Genomic DNA, 19,891 nt, shown 5'->3' with positions numbered 1-19,891 from the left:
ACTACTACTACTACTACTACTACTACTACTACTACTACTACTACTACTACTACTACTACTACTACTACTACTACTACTACTACTACTACTACTACACAGCAGAGCTAGAAAGGAATCAATCGCAGTCATTTGGTCTAAATTAAAAAAAAAACAAAAAACAAAAACAAAACATAGAAGCAGTATGATGTCATCTCATCTTTTCCCAAGATAAAAAAGGACAGGATGTCATTATAATAATTGTAATGTACATATGTCCGTATGTTTCCCATCTCTGTCGCTGACGAGTGGACCAATCTTGATTAAACTTTGCATAAACATTGCTTAGGGCACTGAGTGCCAACATCTATATGGGATATACAAATACTTTATGCAAATCCCACAAATGCAAGTATTTGTACATCTGACAGTTCAATTAAGCACCGAATAGAATCTCTGCTTTATTGGTTCGTGCCCAGTGCCTCTCAGTGCTACTAAATAAATGGTTAAATCTGCGAATCAACTAAAAGTGTCCTTGAAGGAATGTGGAGTCAGAGGTCCTGCTGATTTAGAGTTTCTGATTGTGACACATTGGACCGGAACATGAGTCACACGGTTACAGCCTCCGAGTCCTGTCATGTCTTAAATTAAAGACATCCTGCCTTTTCAAGTGCAGCTAATTAAATAGTGGAACTTACCAAACTTTTTGAGGACCATTAGACACCAGATCAGACAACTCTTTCATGTAAAAAAAAGGAATACTCGAGAGCAATTTTTCAGTAAACTCATCTCACATTATTATCTCATTCCATGAGCCCCCTCCTCTTTACCCCCGCGGCCACAATCTCCACTCTGTCACGACTCATCTTTCTCTTTCCGTTTAATCCTGTTGCCTGTCTGATGAGTCACTCATGTTCGTGACCGTGACTCACCCTGGCAGCCCCACCTCCCCGCCTGATAGTTGTTAACCTTTGCAAACCCACTAGCAGAGGTCAGTGTTACTTATCTCAAAGGGCCATTCAGCAGCATAGCAAGAGTGGGCAGCAGGAATAGGCACCGTATTGTTCTAGACTCCCGGAAACATCTATTCTCATCTACCGTCCAACTGCATGTGCACACATTTGGGATCACATGCCGTGTGTGCTGACCCGACATAAAGCGGGGGTGCGCACGCAAATGGAGGCAGGAGTCTCACATACTGCTACAATTCAATTTCACTATATGAAGGAAATATTTAATGCACATATTACAGTGGCCGGCACCTCTCACGCAATTAAATATCAGCAAACAGCTACCGAACCGAGTTTTGGATATTAAAACGTTCCATCAAATATTTAACTGCATTTATCACAAATGCAATTTTGTCTTTTATGGCCACAAAGCTATTAAAAAAAAAAAAAAAAAAAAAAAAAAAAACCAAAATCAATACTTGAGGGAGAATAAAGTAAACAAATGTAATTATGGCCTGTGACAAGCAATTAAGCACATCTGTTAGCTACTCAAAAATACTGACGAGAGCCACATATATGGAAATGTGTCAGCAAATGTGTTGTGATGCATACACTGAGCTTACTTTGATTTTTTTTAAGAACACACATACAAATGGAGTGAAGCAAGTATAACATTAACAAACGGCACGCTGACGTCTCACTTACTGAAACGTCTAAACACTGGAGATGATAAGTAGCAATTCCAGACCTGAAAAGAACAGCGTTGCAGTACAGGTGTGCCAGAACAGAATAAAGGGCTCCCAGCCAAAAATGATGTCACTCACAATAAGCCAGCTTAACTGTATTTGGCAGCAAGGTGCTGGCAGGAGTGATGAGAAATGTAAGCAGATCATGATAGATGGTGAAATGTAAGGTTAGAGCTTTGGGACCTTTACTTGCAGAGAACAGATCGTATTATTCCAAGTTTCCTCACCTGACAACATTAACAGCTAGCACAAAAAAAATAAAATAAATAAAACTACACAAATATACTGACACAAGTTACTGGTTCATAAATTAAATGTCTTTTTTTTTGTGTGTTAAACCGTGTTTCTGTCTACTGTGCACTTCACTTCCAGACATGCAGCTCTATATAAAATTACACCCCCTTCTCTCCCACATCTGTTCAACTGTGCAGACATGAGCAGAGAGCACAGGCTCAACTTGTCTCTCATAAGTGCTTTATAATTGCCCCCTCCTCGGGGGTTTCTTTCCTTTTTTCTTAAACAGTCAGCTGGCCACAACCTTCCAAAGCCCCTCTTATACTGCTGAGTCTAGCACAAAAATCACCCGGACATAAATGTAAACCTCTGCGGCCTTCTTAATGCAGCACCAAGTTAAAATAAGAGCTGTGTCTTTATAATGCTACATTAGTAGTTTGGTAGTATTCGAAACTAAATGTCACATTCTTATACTTTTTAGCAAATCGGGGTAAATGTTAAGCCAAGTCGGCCGCACTGCGTTACCTTCTTTCCACCTTTTTGAATAACTTCAGCAGTGTTTACCTCTAAATACAAGAAGAACATGTAGTATAACACACTACACATGTCCCTACTAATGAGCAGCGAAATCATCCCCATCAGGTCAGCATCTGGTGCACTCATTGGCTTCACCTCTCCATCAGTTACAATAGCAGGTCTAGTAACAAAAGCTTTAAACAACTCCATCTGCTAACACATAACCACCAACCTCTCAAACCGATCAACTGTAATCACATTTTAGGTCAAAATATTTCCCAACAAATAGATCAGGGCTCATAATGACAGGTGGAAGTGTCCTGGATTCTTTGTCCATTCCCATTATGATTGTTTTGTATTGTTTTTATTTGATCTTAAATCAGTCTGCCAGAGTTAAAAATATCAGGACGTCCAATATAATTACTCTGCACTGGAACTACTTTCTCAAAAATTAAACAACAATCAAAAGCATACTAAAAGAACCTCAAGATATTGATTTTAATGTAATCGTGCACACATGGAGATTAGATTGTCTTTTGCTCTCATTTAACTACTCTGTTTTGAGCTTTCTTTTAGATATTTCTTCCCCGAATAATCTTTTGTCTCTTCTCTATTGAATGTGAAAATAATTAACCTGTCAGTACTAAAATAACCCTCCTATCGGCTACTGCAACTTTCCACACAGTCACTGCGTGATACTGGATAAGATCAATGGAATTTTTGGCTTCATGCATGCATATGCTTTCTAGCATGCACTCATGCTTGAATACACGCCTGGGTAAGAATCAGCGCCTCAACTGTCCAGCCAAGTATACGGGCATGCATGCATAAATATCAATGCACCTGTAACTCAGTGATTGAATTGCAAGTCTGAGCCCACCCATGAGCCCATGGGTTTCTGTGTGGGAAAATGTGCCTGTTCATGTGTGCTCACGGGTATGTGTGTCTGTGTATGAGACTGAGAATGTTTTCAGGCTTCTACAGCTCTGTTCCTTACCTAGCCCTAGCAGTGGGTGGTGTTCAACAAGTGCCCAACTGTTGTCATCCACACAATGGCTTTTATAAACCAGGAGCTGGCACAGGTCCCTGGCTGTCATGTTGGCTGGGATCTCCACAACTTTACCCATGCCGTCTTCACTGAAGATCTTCACAATCTGTGACAAGAAATCCAAGGTTTCAGTTTGAGTGAACAGAAATCACATGAAGGTAGTCTGACAAACGAAATACTAAAAAAAAAAGTGAGAAGAAACTTTTACAGTAAACCCATCGTGACTTTTACACAAATCCTTTTTTTGAACACTAGAGTCTAATAGGTGGGTGAAGCCAGCAATTTTCCTCAAACACTGCAATACGGTTTCTCATATAGCACCTTATGCACTATAGCATACGCAGCCTTGTAATTACGGCACACAATAGAAAAGAACAGACATTCAAAACTATACGGTAATTGTGGCGTTAGAAATAACAGATGAGCTTTTCTTATAGCAACTTGTCGATGTAATACAGAAGCAAATACGCTGCAGTGCATAACAAGTGTCCGCTCTTGTGAACACAAAGCCGGTCCAAATGGGTACGTACCGAACACAGCTCAAAGAGAAGTAAGCACAGTTTTAAGTTACAGTATATAAAAGATGAGGAATACGAACACTGTGCTTTCCGGCTTAACCTCATAAACAAAACTGTCTTAACTTGAACTGACTGTTGTTAAATTGTTTACTTTCTTTAATAACGCATTTCACACAGTAGCATCATGAACGTTGGTAATAGTAATCTAGCCAGCTCAAAAATAAATAATATCAATAAAACCCATATTTCTATTAAAAGCATGCTCGTTTGGGGAAGGTTGTAATATTTGGAGATGGTTGAGGTGGAATTTGTTTTTATTTTGTACGAAACAAAAAGGACAAACAAATTTGGAGCGCTGTTACACCTCTGCATAAAATTTAAACACATCTACTCCACTGATCTTTCTATATATTGCTGTACAGCAATAATGCATGAGGTGCTGAACAGCTAAAACCTTCCTCTAATATCCCATCTGTGTGAGAGCCTACCATCACTATCCAGGCGTCTAATATTAGCATTAGTAGCACTACATCTATACTGTGGATAAGCCTTTTATTCCACCACATAATCCAGGGGATTTTGACAGTCCAAGTTCCCAGAGCCATTTTTTTAATAAACAGGACAACATGTGTTAACATTTACTTGATACATTTCTAATGGCCCCCAGAGAAACTAGAGCAACCTACTTAACCTACAGACAAATGCAGCCCTTAGTAGGCTGGATTCCTGTGTAGGCTAAGCTTTCACATGTATGCATGCCTCCCACATAATATCATGACAAAGAAATTCTGTTCTCTTCCTGAGCAAATACCCAGCTTATAGCATCACAGTTTGCACAAGCCAGGCCTAAGGCACTCTGCCCATCAAAGATGTTTAAGATGAAACGCAATGGAGCATATACCCCTTTTCAAGGGTGCTGACGTATTTGGATCCTTTTGCTCTGCTCACATCTTGGAAAAGGAAAAAAAAAAAAAGAAAAAAAATGTCTTCGGCCTTAACAGTATTTACACATTACATTTCCTGCCTCAGGTTTAACGTGAAAGTACTTCAAAGAGAAAATGTCTTAAATTGTAAAAAGAGGAGAGGGAGGCGAAAAGAGAAATGAGACACAGGAAGAGGGGTCTTACCTCCACGGCCCGCAATAGGCAGCAGTCCGGGGAACACGAAGGCATTTTCGGAATGAATCGGCTCCCCCAAACACTCACATAAGCGCACTCACTCCAATATAGTCAATAAGACAGAAAACCTCGCTGTTCTGTCGCCCTGTGTCCTCCAGAAAGAAAGGTACCAATTTGAATGCCAACAGCTGACAGTTGTGCTACCTGTCATGAGGCTAGTCCTCAAGTCTATCTGTAGACTGCAGTCTCCAAAAAAGAAAAAAGGAGGAAAAAAAAAAAAAAAAAGAAAAGGAAAGGAAAAGAACAAACTGTCTGTGTGACCTAATGCCGGTATGTATACAGCGCACAGGACGAAGACACTGAAGCAGTCGGCAATCGGATGGCAGCAGGTACAGTAGAGTGCTTCCAGTGCCGGTTGAGTCTGACAACTATGCTCTGTCTCTCTCTCTCCCTCACAAAGGGTTACAGCCTCAGCCATGGGCTCTGAGGCACACTGAATCAAACCACACGCTCACTAACCAATCATAAAGCTGCAGCAGGCTGATGTAATCATTCCCACACAGACCTAGGCGCGCACACAACACACACACGCTCCCTCCGAGGCACTCAAGTAGACACACATACGCACAGTCATGCACAAACACAGCCAACTTTTTCAGACCTCTTGACGATCTGTGCTTAAGTTTCTTTTCAGAGCTCGATGCAAGAGGGGGCACGTTTGGAAAGAGTGCGGCACAGTGAAGAGGACAAAGACAACAACCCCCCCCCCCCCAAAAAAGTTTCTCTTTATTGCTCCTCTCGTTCCAAAATGTTCGCAAGTTTTTAGGTGAACGTTCGGAGGCTTGTCCGTTTTTCCTTCTTTTGTGTTCACCTTCCCTCCCTTCTTACCTGCATTCCTCCCTTTATGTGGCTTAACTTTTAACTCCCAGCTTACAGCAGTAACAAGACTCATTACAGTGCAAATGAAATGAAACAGACCTGGGCTGGCACTTCAGCACTCCAACCTCCTACTTCTCCCGTAGTGGCTCGCTTTGTGCCAACATTCTTTCTCTCTAAAGAACAAAAAAGCTAGAGACTTCTGCACACATGCACACACACACACACACATCACACCACTCCTTTCAACTCTGATATTTAATATAGCATCAGACAGACAAAAGCTTTGACACACCCCGTCTGGTAAAGGCAAGAGGAGCTTTACCTTATCCTTGAAGTAACTTCCCCTTCCCCCCCCCCCCTTACTTCTTCTGGGAAAAGCAGGATGCGTGTGCTTATACATGTGTGGGTGAGGTGTGATGACAAAATGAGCACAGTTCCTCGGAAGAAAGGAGGAAATAGTGGTTAAAGTGGTAGCGGGAAACTTTGGGGAGGGAGCGGGAAAGAGTAAGGCTGGGAGAGAGGAGAGACAGGGGGAGAGTGAGCGAGCAAGGGAGAAGTGTATGATTGAACATGGGCAGTGGCAAGTATGTGGGAGTGTGTGTGGGATAGGGAGAAAGAGACAGACGGATGTGAGATGTGAAGGAAAACGAGTGGGAAGCAGAGGGAAGTGAGAAAGAAAGACTGTCTGGTGACATGCTGCAGCAGAATGTGTAGTATGAAAGCTCTCTATTGTTAACCGTCTCTAGCCTGCACAGCTGTTCCCACACACCCCCTCACTGTCACTGCATTCACCCTCACTGAGACCAGGACACACTCCCATGCATACGTCACAGTTTGTTGGCAAGCAAGGAAAGTCCCAGGAAGGCTGCACGCATCATACATGTGATTTAATCAAACTGTTTAGTAGTGAGTTTGTTTTGTTGTTGGTTTGTTTTTGTTGGGTGTTTTTTTTAAACCTTGCACATTAGGGCTGTGAGGGTCAACAAAAGTGCTCTTCTTTTGGTAAATTAGAACTCCTTTGCACTAACCATTTAAAAGCATTGTATCACCATCTTTGCCAATTTACATTCTATGACTGTGCACCTGTTCTATTAAGATCACTTTAAAACTGGACAAAACTGCCAAGTAAACAAATCTTTTTTGAAACCATGCATGGCTGGTGGTACACACACACACACACACACACACACACACACACACACACACACCAGAAATCACCAGTTACTGGACTGATGGCATTTTCTCTAATCCACACAGGGTCAAAGTTGTACATACCATAGACCTCCACTAATATTATGTTAAAATCGCTTAGTAAGTTTAGTAACCATCAACAAACTCATAGCATAATTCTGGCTTGATATTTGGACACTCTTCTTGGCAGAATTGAGTTAATTTAAATTGGTTGGTTTTCTGGCTTTTAAGTACAGTTCACAAATTTTGCAACAGGGTTGAAATCAGCTTTTGAGAAAACTACTCAAGAAGCCTAATGTTGAGTGTTGAGATTGTTGTCTTGTTGGAAAAACCAGTGGTGTCAAGGTTTCGACCATCTACCTGCTGATGTAAAGTAAAGTTGAATAATTATGATTCCATCTACTTTTTGCAATTCCATTAGTGTCAAAACAGGCCCAGAACATGATGCTTCCACCCCGCTTAACAGTCAGTACAGTGTTTTTAGGTTTGAAAGCCTCACATTTACTCCTCCAAACATACCTTTTGTCATTGTCGCCATATGGCTCAGTCTTTGTCTAGTCTGACCAGAGAACTTCACCAAAAAGCATTTGTCTTTATGATGTGGGCAGCTCTAAGTTTCACTCAAACTTTAAGGTTTTTGGGCGTTCCCATTGTTCCGAGTATTGGTCAGTCCATTGAGTGCTGTCCAACAAACCCTTACCTGGCATAGAGAAACTTCCAGTTGTAATCAATCAATCAATCAATCAATCAATCATGATCACTAACGGCATTAATAGACTTTGACCTTGTCAAGTTAAGACATCGTAAAACCGTCAGCACCACCTAAAAAATTCAAGTGAATGCATGTCTATATTTGAGCGTTGCTTTCTAGACACATGAAGCAAAAACTGGGATTAACTAATGAAAATAATAACCAGCATCTGCAAGAACAGCATGACATATTGTTGGAAAAGCATCTGTTTTTATGTTACTAAAGAACAAACACATGGACATGTTTCACTGTTAGAACAGTCAGGAATACACCAATGAGCTACGAGAGTGTGTGGCTTGGTTTGAAAGTAAATTTTCCTTTTCTGTCATACCTTAGTGTTCATAAAAACAACAAACAACTGTATGACCAAAAGAAATTTGTGCATATAGTAGAAAAGAGGAAGGAAAGCTTTCAGAGGGCCTCTCAACCTCTGTGATGACTCAGGTCTGATAGCTGCCCTGTGATGCAATCCCCCAAAGAGAGACTGAAAGCTTCTAGCAACACACATATACACAATCCAGACAGACCGGAACCAGATGTGTTCATATATGCATTTTCATATACACTGACCCATTTTTTTTGTATATTACAGTATCTGCACAAACATACATGCAGAATTCTCCAAAGATACAGCTAGACACAAATTGGAGAAATACAGTTGGGTCAAAGCAAAGCTGAAATATGTACACAAGCATGTGTGTGCACGCCCTGCAGCCAACACGCACACTCACATCAATCTCTGAGAATTGGCTGCAGCTCTATAAATAGTTCCACTGGTATTACGTACACATTACAAGCTATTACATCAGACAGGAGTTACTAAAGACTATTAGCCATTTGGCACACAAGCCTGCACACATTAAGATCCAACACATACAGGAAGTTTTGTTAGAAGGTAAAAAAGATGGCAGGCTGGATGACAGCTGTGCCATAGGAGAGGAGTCAGTGTTCATAAAACAGTAGGAGGGAAAGTGGGGACGACGCTAACAACATCCATATTTAATTCACTTTAATCAAAGATAAGTGATGAATTAGAAATAAAATGTCTCAATTATTCTTTGTCATTACTAATATGATCTCAACCTTCTGGATTACATGAGCTACCTAACTATGGCATTTTTAACTATGCATATTTTAAATAGTTTTATCTTTGTAATTTTGGAAGGGGTCCATGTATTATCATTTGTGGATGTTGCGGGTGTTGCAAGCGAACACTGACTATTAAAAACTCCTGCACTTAAATTCAACATCCAATGGATTTGAAACCATGCAAAACCACTTTGTCAGTGGGAATTTGTACACCTGGTAGGGCTGCACGATTAATCGTTAGAAAATCGCGATGTCGATTCATACTTATGTGCGATCTCATTTCCAAATGACAACGATTTAAAAAAAAAAAAAAAAAAAAAAAAAAAAAGACGACGACGATTGTACCGCATTTTGATCCGGGACGTAATCTGCATGAAAACAAGCGCTCACTCTTCCTGCTCAACAAATGACAAGGGCGGAGCCTTATACCACGTGATACAGAAGCTGTGCCGTGTGATGCTAAAATTAGCAGGGAAAAAACAACGGAGAGCACGTCAGGGATGACGAGAAAGTGACAGGAGAAAATCCGTCCCGGTCAACCACCCAAACATCAATAACGGGAACCTTATACAGCGCTTCCCTATACCCGTCGAACTCCCGCAGGCACAAAGAAATTACGGAGGCTATTCACTTATCACCTGACCAAAGATATGGCTCCCATCAACACTGTGCAAAACGAGGGATTTAGGAAAATGATCAACACCCTAGACAAACGCTACACAGTGCCGTCCCGCAACTATTTTTCTATTGTTGCACTACCTGCTCTATACACGCAGCGTCGAGCAACGGTGGAGACGGAATTTCAAGCAGTACAACATTTTGCGGCAACAACAAAACGTGAGACATTTGTTGTTTTTATGTTTATTTATTGTTTTTATGTTCAGTCTCAACTGTTACGAAGTTGATGTGCAGTTAATAAGTGCAATAAATATTTATACTGGAAAAGAAAATCGTGAGAGAATCGTGATCTCAATTCTAAGCCAAAAAATCGTGATTCTCATTTTATGCAAAATCGTGCAGCCCTAACACCTGGTGCAAGTTAGTGTGGATATCCCCCCACACCCTGGTGAAGACGCAACAATGCTGATGCAAACATTTGAATGTATTGACACAGCAAGGCATATTGAAGCTATTCTGGTGACCTAAAGCCTTACTAAGGCATGTTGATGATGGTGCCGACTGTCATTTTCTTTGATGTAGGTCTAATATCCCACATGTGTTTCTACAGGTTGAGCTCTGAAGACTGATAAAAGGCTTTCTTAAAGGTCAAGTCAACTTCAAAGTGATTTTCAGTGGCCTTTCCCTCTAAGCACACAAGTGGACAAAAACTACCAGCAAAGGGTCAAGGGTTCAGGTTTTTCTTTTAATTGCCACCCGTCTGTATAACTGCCATCTCTGTTTTACAAAACCCCTTCATGTTGCCAGAGAAGAACTGTAGCCATTGATAGGCTGATTTGGCTCACACGACCCACTCTAGTTCCATATTCCCATTAACAAGTACGCCTTATAAAGCCCCTCTGACTGTAATGCAGGGCTGTGTGTGGTCCAGGGCGCTCCTGGAAACTGACGTCTGGATGATGAGATGGAGGCACAAAAACCTGAATGAGCCTGGGACAATTGGCCATCCCTGGTCAATGCCTGTAGTCAGCATAAGTGGGAGGCATTAGCCAAGAATACTCTGCTGACTCATGAAGAAAGGATAGTGAGTGGTCCCTCACCATCCAATTACAGCATCAAATTAAGACCCAAGATATAAAAGGGCCTATCTGGGCTTAGCAGAGCCAGGATAGGGCAAAGTCCAGAAGGCAAGAATAAAAAAAGTTTACTGGACAAGAGACAGACAGAGGAAAAAAGATGATGAAGAGGACTGATGTATAGAGAGAAGCAAAGAAGGAAACAGTGCACAGTAACTGTACACATTTAAGTATGGTGGCAAGCTGCCATCTCTGCCACTGTGCAGCCAGGAAGAAGACTATACACTCTATATTGGGCAGTTAGTTAGCCCACAGAGCCTGCTCTGTCTGTAAACAATGGAGTCTTAACACCCATTTAGACCCAAAGTTAAAGTGGGAGGATTCCAGAACCGAACTGAGTCAAATTTAATTAGCAAAGCAGGCCATGTAGCAAAAATTTAGGTCAGACATTTGGATAAGAAACAGTATTTAACAGCCACAGGAAACTAATATTAGGAATATGAAGGTAGAGGGAAGGTACGTTATACTTTGACTTCAACTAAAGTGTTAGTTGCCATTTTAAAAGCACCTCAGACCCCATCTGCACTTTATTAGTTAGGTCAAAGTCATATTCAAGTTTAGTGGGTTATAAAAGCAGCCAAGTTAAATGAACTTGATAAATGTGTCAAGTAAAATTAAAATTACTGTAATTTGACTATTTGTCACAAACCCCATTGTTAGTCTTGCTTTTCTAAAAGCAAATTGTTTCTTTTAAATGGAAAACTCACAGCCCCGGTTTTTAAATGCATTATTTTTAAACCACAGAAACACAATAATACGAGTTTACAGGAGTGGCAATAAAATGTGGTCACGGTAACAGAAGTAATTACCGTGACTGAATTTAACATGTATTAAAAGTGTGTTTATTTGGTATGTGTAATCTTTTTTTTTTTTTTTTAAAGCGTGGGTCTTGTTCGAAGCTAGCTGTTACATTAGTTCCGTCTCTCGTAAACTTAAGACAGAACTGTTCATTCAGTACGTGCTACAAAAGAAAGCCACTGCCGAAATACAGCTACAGCGTAGTCAGTTATTTTGTGTATTTTTAATGCCAAAAAAGTTGATAAGAAAACTAGAGGAAACTATGCTTACCCAAAAATGTAAAAATCCATGCAATTTACTAATGTTCATTTGAATTTTAGTGACACACTATTAAAAATTGGTTGAACATGCACAGTTTATGGCAACACGCTTTAGTGAAGGCCATCCAGACTGGGTTACCACGATGCAAGAACGGAGTCCCCCTATTTACTGTGACTACCTGCTGAGAAACACCCCGCATGGAGTCAAATATTTTACCAACAGGATTAGAAGTGGCAGTAAATGCTTAATTGTGCACCAGGGCTGATTGCCATCAAACCCTGGGGAGCAAATGTGCTTTCAGACCACTGCTGATTTGGACACACTGTCCAATTACAGCAGGAGGGCAAGATGAGGGGGTGGTGGAATTGGATGAATAAAGGATGACATCATTAGTATGATTTTGGCACTAAACCAAGAATGGTCCACTTGTTGTATGGCAAGCAGTGACAGTGTTGAACTGTGACCCGGAAGAAAGTTGAAACGACCAGCTGACGTGAGTGTATTCCTCTCATTTGCATTTCATACAATTTTATAAAATCTAACTACATTTTTACGCTACAGAAGGGAGAGGAAGCTACAGGTCTCTGTAGCATGATTGAAGAAAAAAAAACAAAGAGACTAATAGCATAACAGGCAAGTACAAACAACGATTTCCCATTCAGAGGAATCACAGCATGTGCCTCCGTTCTGTACAAACTGTCCTCAATAATGGGAGTTTTCTCTGGAGACATCAAGATCACAGTGTCTGTCTGCCACATTCTCTCTCTCTCTCATTGCTGACACAAATCCCATTGCCAGCTTTTTGAGTCGAGCACTCGTCTCTTAAGTTTCTTGGATCAGAGTCTTTAAGCAATGGGGAAAAAAAAGTTGGTCTGAAGGCTGGTTGATTTCAGCGTTTCCCTTCTTTTGTCATTTTCCCTATCGTCTACATTTTTCCAAGTTAAAGCTTCCAAGGGATGCTTATAGGTAAAAAAAAAAAAAAAACCAAAACAAACAAAAGAACATAACTGGCTTTTCCATGCCATTTATTTTTTTACTTAAGAGCCGTCTCCTCGATTTGGAAAGCAGTTCTAGTGGCATTCAATCATCCATTCGCTTCCGCTTATCTTTTTCAGGGTCACAGGGAGCGCTGGAGCCTATCCCAGCTGTCATAGGGCGAGAGGTAGGGCACACCCTGGACAGGTTGCCAGTCTGTCACAGGGCCAACACACAGACAAAGACAACCATTCACTCACATTCACTCCCGCATTCACACCTATGGGCAATTTAGTGTTTCCAGTTAACCTAACCCCACTAAGTGCATGTCTTTGGACAGAGGGAGGAAGCCGGAGTACCCGGGGAGAACCCAGACAAACATGGGAGAACATGCAAACTCCACACAGAAAGACCCCGGCCTGATGGTGGAATTGAACTCAAGACCTCCTTGCTGTGAGGCAACAGTGCTAACCACCATCTGTAAACATCCAAACAGTCTGTTGCAATCTAGGGAGATAAATGGTTTCATTTTTTACACTAAAAGCATAACTTAGCAACAAATTCATGTAATAAATAACTGAAAAAAAACCCTTTAACAATACTTAAATTATCCCTCTTAGCAGCTTTTAATTTCTTCCTCCCTCATACTCCTGTCGCTTCTCTCCTTTTTTTGCCTTTCCACAGCAGCAGTTTCTGAAATCTGATCTGTCCTACTTTCCCCAGTCAGAGACAGAGAGGGAGAGAGCGAGCGAACGGGGGAAGGCTAGGAGAGAGGGAAATGCAGTCTTCATGACCTACATGAGTCCAACAGCTCTGTTCAGCTTCAGCCAGATAAAATGCCTACAGGCAGCAACACACAGCTGTCTATGTGCGACGCATGGATATAAACAAACGGACATGTGTATACATACACATGTACATACACCTTGAAATATGTGTGCAAGAAGAAGAAAAACATTCCCTGAAAACCTTGTGCTAGAAAAGGCCTGATGATGTAAAAATACTTAGTTAAGCTTCATGCACTACACGTTAAGCTGTTATCATAATCTGATGAATGAAAGTATTCTCACACATATTTGACACAGACCATCACGTATAGACTGAGAAACGGAGCAGAAAGCAAACAGTATCAGGGATTCCCATTAGTTGTGGGAGTAATATGATCCCGCCCTTTTAGCTGGGAGAAATGTGGCTTCTAATCTTACACTGCTTCGGGGACAAGGAGTGAAAGATGGACCCTTAAAGGTGTATCATCCTCCAGTGCCTGGGTGGTCTCACCATTAAAAGACAAATTATTCAGTTAAAATTAATACTGAGAGGTAGTAAAAACAACTCAATTATATGCAACGCTTGGAGCTTTCTTCCAAAACCCCAAGGAAGGACCAAATCTCACCAAAAAGTAAATGCCTCCTAAATCCGTCACTAAAACATAAGTCTTTGATGAAACAGTAGGGATGCTGGGATGAAAAGGGATCAGTATTTACTTGGAGGTCTCTTACGGTTTAGCGATAGTCTAGCTTCATTCTTGGGCTTACTCAAGAACGAACATGTTCTTGCTCGCTTTCTCTTGAACTTCAAAATAAAAGTACTTAAAACACTTTATCTCAAACCTCCAGTTGAATCTTTATTGCTCTACTTTATGTGCTTTTAATCATACTGCAGCACCATGGCTGATATGGGATTATTTTAAGTATTTATAACAACAATGCTTCAACAAATATCAGGTCTTTGTTGGATTTTTTCATAGTTCTGAAAGAAATTACTTTAAGCTGTCCACCTGCTGTAGATGGTTTGGGGTTTGTTTGTTTTTTTAGGCCTGCCTCTGTCGTTTTTGACTTGTCCAGTTTCCTCAAATTGTATTATACAATTGAAACAATACAAAGATTTGTCAGGTTCTCAGTTTGGAAATCACCTTGTTTGTGCAAAAGAGCAACAACTTGATCCCTGTCAAACTGGATGTTTTTTCTCCCATAGATTCAACTAAAGAAATGAAACAAATGTGTGACAGGCTGCTAGTAATAATGTGCCTAAAGATACAATTTAAATGTGGTTCTTTCCCCAAGTTGTGTGTGTGCAGACAACACTGGTTCATCTGTAGAATTAGGGATTAATTACGAGTTAATTTTTTATGCTTTAATGATTCATAGGTCAGCAGTGTTAAGTGAAAATGGGCAGCCATAATGATTGGACAGAAAACACCATTGTCCAAAGAAAAACTTTGAATGACTTTGAGAAGTAATGATCACATGAGTCTAGCTGGAAGCATAATATTAATAAACGAGGGCTGGATCAAGACTTGTAAAGCATTTGCATGTTTCCACAAACCAAGTTCATCTCAGGAGGTCTTTATTATGGTGAGTCATTTTATTTTCCAAGCATTTCCCTTGATATTATTACACGACCTGTGAAATAAGATGAGCTGCTCTGTTCCGAGTCCCAATTTTAAACCATTGTTTGCACTCCAACTAATCATGCCAGTGTATTAAACAGGCTGTGTGTGTACATTTGTGCCCGTTCATCCATGTGTGGGACTAGCAGGCCGAGACATGTTTCCATTTAGTGGCTCGGGATAAATGCGGTGCTGACACACGAGATGTTCCAGACTCGACCGCAACCTGGCTGGCTCCCCTCCAGGTTGTATTTGTTCAGTGGGTGCCAAACAATTTGTATTTTGCAGCACTGAATACTGCAAATCTGCTCACTTAATTCATTGTGTATACACAGAATTTGCAGGACAAATGTCTCATTGGGTTGCTCTACATTTTCAGAAGTGTACCCAAGTGTCTGTTTGGTACTTCTGCCTTTTCAGGTTCCTTCTTTAAAAGATAATCCTACCATTGAACATTACATTTACTTTGCCACACCCATACAGGAGGTTAATATGAGAGATATTGGGATACGTTTTAATGCAGTCGATTACATCAGCAAAGCAGAAAATTAAAAAAATAAACTGCAAAACTCTTTGATTACTTGGGTTAATCATTACATTTCACAGATATAATAATAAGCAAGTCAGCATACGAGTTCTCACAAAGGGTTACTGCTCCTTGCATTTTATTTTTACTCCTGCCACAAAAAGCATCAGCTAACATGTGCACGCACATGCACTTTGAGCTCAGGGCTAGATGTAATGTTAGGAATAATGAGGCCAACAGGCAGACATGCATCAAACACACATGTCTATACACACGCACAATAAAACATCCAGTCTGAGTTACAAATAATCACAAAGACATAAACAGTACAAATCACACACACACACGTACACCACAAATGTATAAATGTAACTCGCCAGTGATTGCAGAATACAACAAGTGTCTGTATGTGTGTGTTCCATGTTTTACTTTAAGATCCACTTAAAAGCAAGGCTGGCAGCTGGAAGAGTGAGCCAGCAGATTTCTGGCGCTGCGTCACCTTTGATCTCTGCACAGTGTGGCTTGCAGAACACGGGAATGCGCGCACATAAACGTACTGTCGAGCACTCACAAACCTACAGATCCCCTATCGTAAAGACAGCCGTACGTGCGTTAGAGACGTGCAAATACACAAAAACGATCCTCCTCCCCAACAGACCTCTACTTTTGCATACATGCTCGCACACACGCACAGCTGCGCGCAGCCACAGATGTTCCCACACATTAAGGCCAACAGTTTGGGCATCAGCAGCATTCCATTCTGAGTTTACAATGGAAAAATCTGCCCTTTGACCTGGAGCATTTTCAACATTCATGAAAGCAACAGCCAGGGAATGCCTTGTTTGAGTGCTGAGAGGTGGGATGGATTGATGTCCTTTATTTATACATCAGCTGTTTCTGGTTAAATACTGTTATGTTTATTTTCCTCCTCCAACCAACAGAACGGACGTCTAAGAATTCTGAGTTTTATTAAAATGACAATCCATTTATACGTGGAATAAACAGTACACCTTGTAACACTATTATATATTATTATAGTCTCCATTATTTTGAAGCTTCTTTAATCACTATTTTGAAAACAAACAATTAAAAAATGAAATAAAATGTGTGAATTTTGAACTTTTAAGATGACTTGCTGATGCACAAACTGAGCATCAGAATTGATGTGATTTTAGTAACTTGTTTTTAGTGCCAGATGGGCTGTCTGAGTATTTTAGAAACTGCTGATCTGCTGGGATTTCCCACACAACCGTTTCTAGCGTTTACAAAAAATGGTCAGAGGGAAAATATCCAATGGCAGTTCTCTGGAACAAGCAGGTGGTCAGAGGAAAGAAGGAGGCCAGGATGCCTCAACCGGTGGCAACAGCAACTAAAATAACTACTAGTTATAACCAAGGTCCACTTCAGGTCATCAGCTAAGAACAGAAAACTGAGGCTAAAATTCAATGATCACCAAATTTAGACAACAGAAGAGTGAAGAAGCTTTGCCTGTCCTGATCAGCCTTGAGATACAGGAAGTTGGGTCCAAATTTGGCATAAATAACAGGAAAGGGTAACAGTGTGGGGGATGTTTTCATGGACTTATCAACTGAGCATTGTTTACCCTAGTACTGTTGCTGACAACACCCGTTCCAGTTGCCGAATCCTGCTTCCAGCAGGATAATGTAATTTGTCAGATCATCTCAAAATGATTTCTTGCATATGGCAATGACTTTATCCCTCCACAGTCACCAGATCCCAGCACCTCTGGGATGTGGTGGAATGGGAGAGTCACATCGCAGATGTTTAGATAACACATCTGCAAGAACTTTGTGATGTCATGATGCCAATGTGGAGTAATATATTTGAGGAATGTTTGCAAAACTTTTCTGAAACTATGCCATGAAGGCATCTCTAAAGGAAAAAGGCAAATAAAAGCATGTAGCAAGGTCCCAAAAAAAAAAAAAAAAAAGTTGTCTCTATTCATCTGGACGTAGCGTTTTCAGTGGGAGAAACATTTCCTCACTCGTTCCAAGTGACTTGTGCCGTCTCAACTGACTGTAAACCTTTTAAAAAGCACATTTGCATTATGACTGAAACTAGCAATGGGCTGTGAGGCCAGTGTTAGTCAGTGGCCTGTATTTCCAGATGCAATATTTGCATAGAGATGGTGATTTTACATCCAAGGCTCTGTTATCTTTCAGAAAACACATAATCAGATGCAATACTTTTATAACCCTGAACATATTATATCTGAAGAATAGCCAGTGTTTGTTCATGCTAGAACACTGATGAAATTTTAGACTGTCAGTTTTCTTAAATCTGCCTAAAAAACACAGCAATTACAATTTTATTTAATCCGACTTGCTCAACTGGACATGATGATGACACTGAAAACCAACAGCCCATTTGCACATTATTAGTGTCAACCAATCTTCCCCAGCTTGTCTGGCACTATGAGCTATTTTGGGTTTGTCATATCATCATGTGCAAATGAGTATTCATCTACAGAACTTAACTGTCACAGGACACACTTGGAAGTACTAGGGCCAAGCTAAGACCAAGTGGATCTTTGGATGACTAAAAGCTTGGAGTAAAGACCTAAAAAGAGATGATGACAGAGAGAAAAGGACAGATGCAGTTTAACACACACACACACACACACACACACACACACACACACACACACACACGGGATGATAGTGAAACAGACAAGAGAAGCCTGCCATAATGTGGAGTAAAGGGCTACAGGACATACAGGGTATGCTGAAGCCAACAAAATCTGGCTATCCAGTGACCATATCACTGCTTTTTACTCCAGAATGAATGGGACAACTATGGAAGCACAGCATCCACCAAGCAATGACTACACTACTGTTGTTTCTTAGAGGATTTCCCATAACACAAGCATACATGCTGTCCTACATGGTTCACAATGGGTACATGTATGTAGCCGGAGAACTGCCTAAAATAAAAAGCATGTTGGCAGTAATACAATGTACAGTACCTATGCACGCTTTTAAACATGCCACAGTAGTTAAGTGTCAGTGATCTTACAGAGAAAAAAAAAAAGAAAAAAAAAACTAGATAGTTCAGCTTTGTTGATCATCCAGAAGCTCTTGAAATAACCTATTTTAATGATTCTCATGCACCATCACTGACTAAAGCTTTACACGAACACTGCATTTGATCTCTGTTCATTAAAAATAAAATAAAAACACAAAACAAAAGAAAACACTAGCCCATGTATTTCAGAGTGTACAGTTAAAAAAAACCCCCCCAAAAAAAAAACCCAAGCCTGTGAAAGGAGAGCTGAGAATTGAGAAGTGGAGGAAAACGGGAATGGGTTGGGATGGGGTGGCTTTTGGGGGCTGGGTGGGTAATTGCAAATCATATGGCTGTGTCAAACTGCGTGGCCAATGATTCCTGACAGCCCTGCACTACATCCTCATGCACGGAGGCCAAGGACTGAAGTAAGGAGGACCAGAAAAACAGAAGTATGAGTCTGTCAGAAAACGCCTGGAGGTCGGAAAATTCTGTAAACTAAACAGAAACTTCTCCACACAGACTGGCTGCTTTAATTTAGTATTTGGAGGACATGCAGATGAGTACACAGAGACAATGTCAAAGACAGAAGAAAGGGCAGAAAGAAGAAAAAAGGCACACAACAGGGCACATATGGTTTAAATGATAAAGTAGAAAGTAGGTGCAATAATTTACATGCTCACCATCCTACGTGTCAAACCTAAACAACTCACTTTCTTCTTTATGGATCTGAACCACTATACCACAAGAAAGCGGTGCCATCGTCTCCGAAACTGGACCCCCTTATTAGGCACTGGTGTGAGATGAGATTGCTCCATGGGAGAGTTTTTAGTGGAAAGGTGCTGAATCAAATTTCCAATGAGACATACTTTCCATTGCTATCAACAATGGATAGACAGTGCCAGTGCTGTAAATAGTTTACAGAACTCACAAAGAGAAAGAGGCGTTTGTGAATGCAGCCACACATGTATCTAAAAAACAAATATACCCGTATGCATGGACGGATGCATAGCGCGTTTGCATGTTTACAAAAGTGTGTACACCGTAAACACACAAAAGGAGTTAAATTTTCCATAGTTGCTCTTCTTTGTAAAAGTTTGGTGATCCGTAAAAAACCTGCAAAAGGTCCTGTTGGTCTTTTTTTTTGG

The 19,891-nt window shown here is 40.7% G+C and overlaps 1 protein-coding gene across 4 annotated transcripts in view; it reads right to left on the bottom strand.

Annotated features, from left to right (window-relative positions):
- Positions 1 to 19,891, bottom strand: part of grb10b (growth factor receptor-bound protein 10b) — a 64,889-nt gene that overhangs the window by 10,097 nt on the left and 34,901 nt on the right. For 3 of the 4 annotated variants that reach the window (XM_005949605.3, XM_005949603.3, XM_005949604.3), the window contains exon 6: positions 3,420 to 3,576. In XM_005949605.3, coding sequence (XP_005949667.1) covers positions 3,420 to 3,576 — 157 coding nt within the window. Of the gene's footprint in view, positions 1 to 3,419; positions 3,577 to 5,115; positions 6,063 to 19,891 lie in introns of those variants that run through there. The other variant, XM_014330058.2, reaches the window with a different exon arrangement.

This window comes from Haplochromis burtoni, unplaced genomic scaffold (assembly GCF_018398535.1).
Source record: "Haplochromis burtoni strain Fernald_Lab_line unplaced genomic scaffold, NCSU_Asbu1 Contig_683, whole genome shotgun sequence".
Lineage (NCBI taxonomy): Eukaryota > Metazoa > Chordata > Actinopteri > Cichliformes > Cichlidae > Haplochromis > Haplochromis burtoni.
The sequence above is the reverse complement of the archived record's forward strand: the minus strand, read 5'-3'. Positions and strand labels throughout refer to the sequence as shown.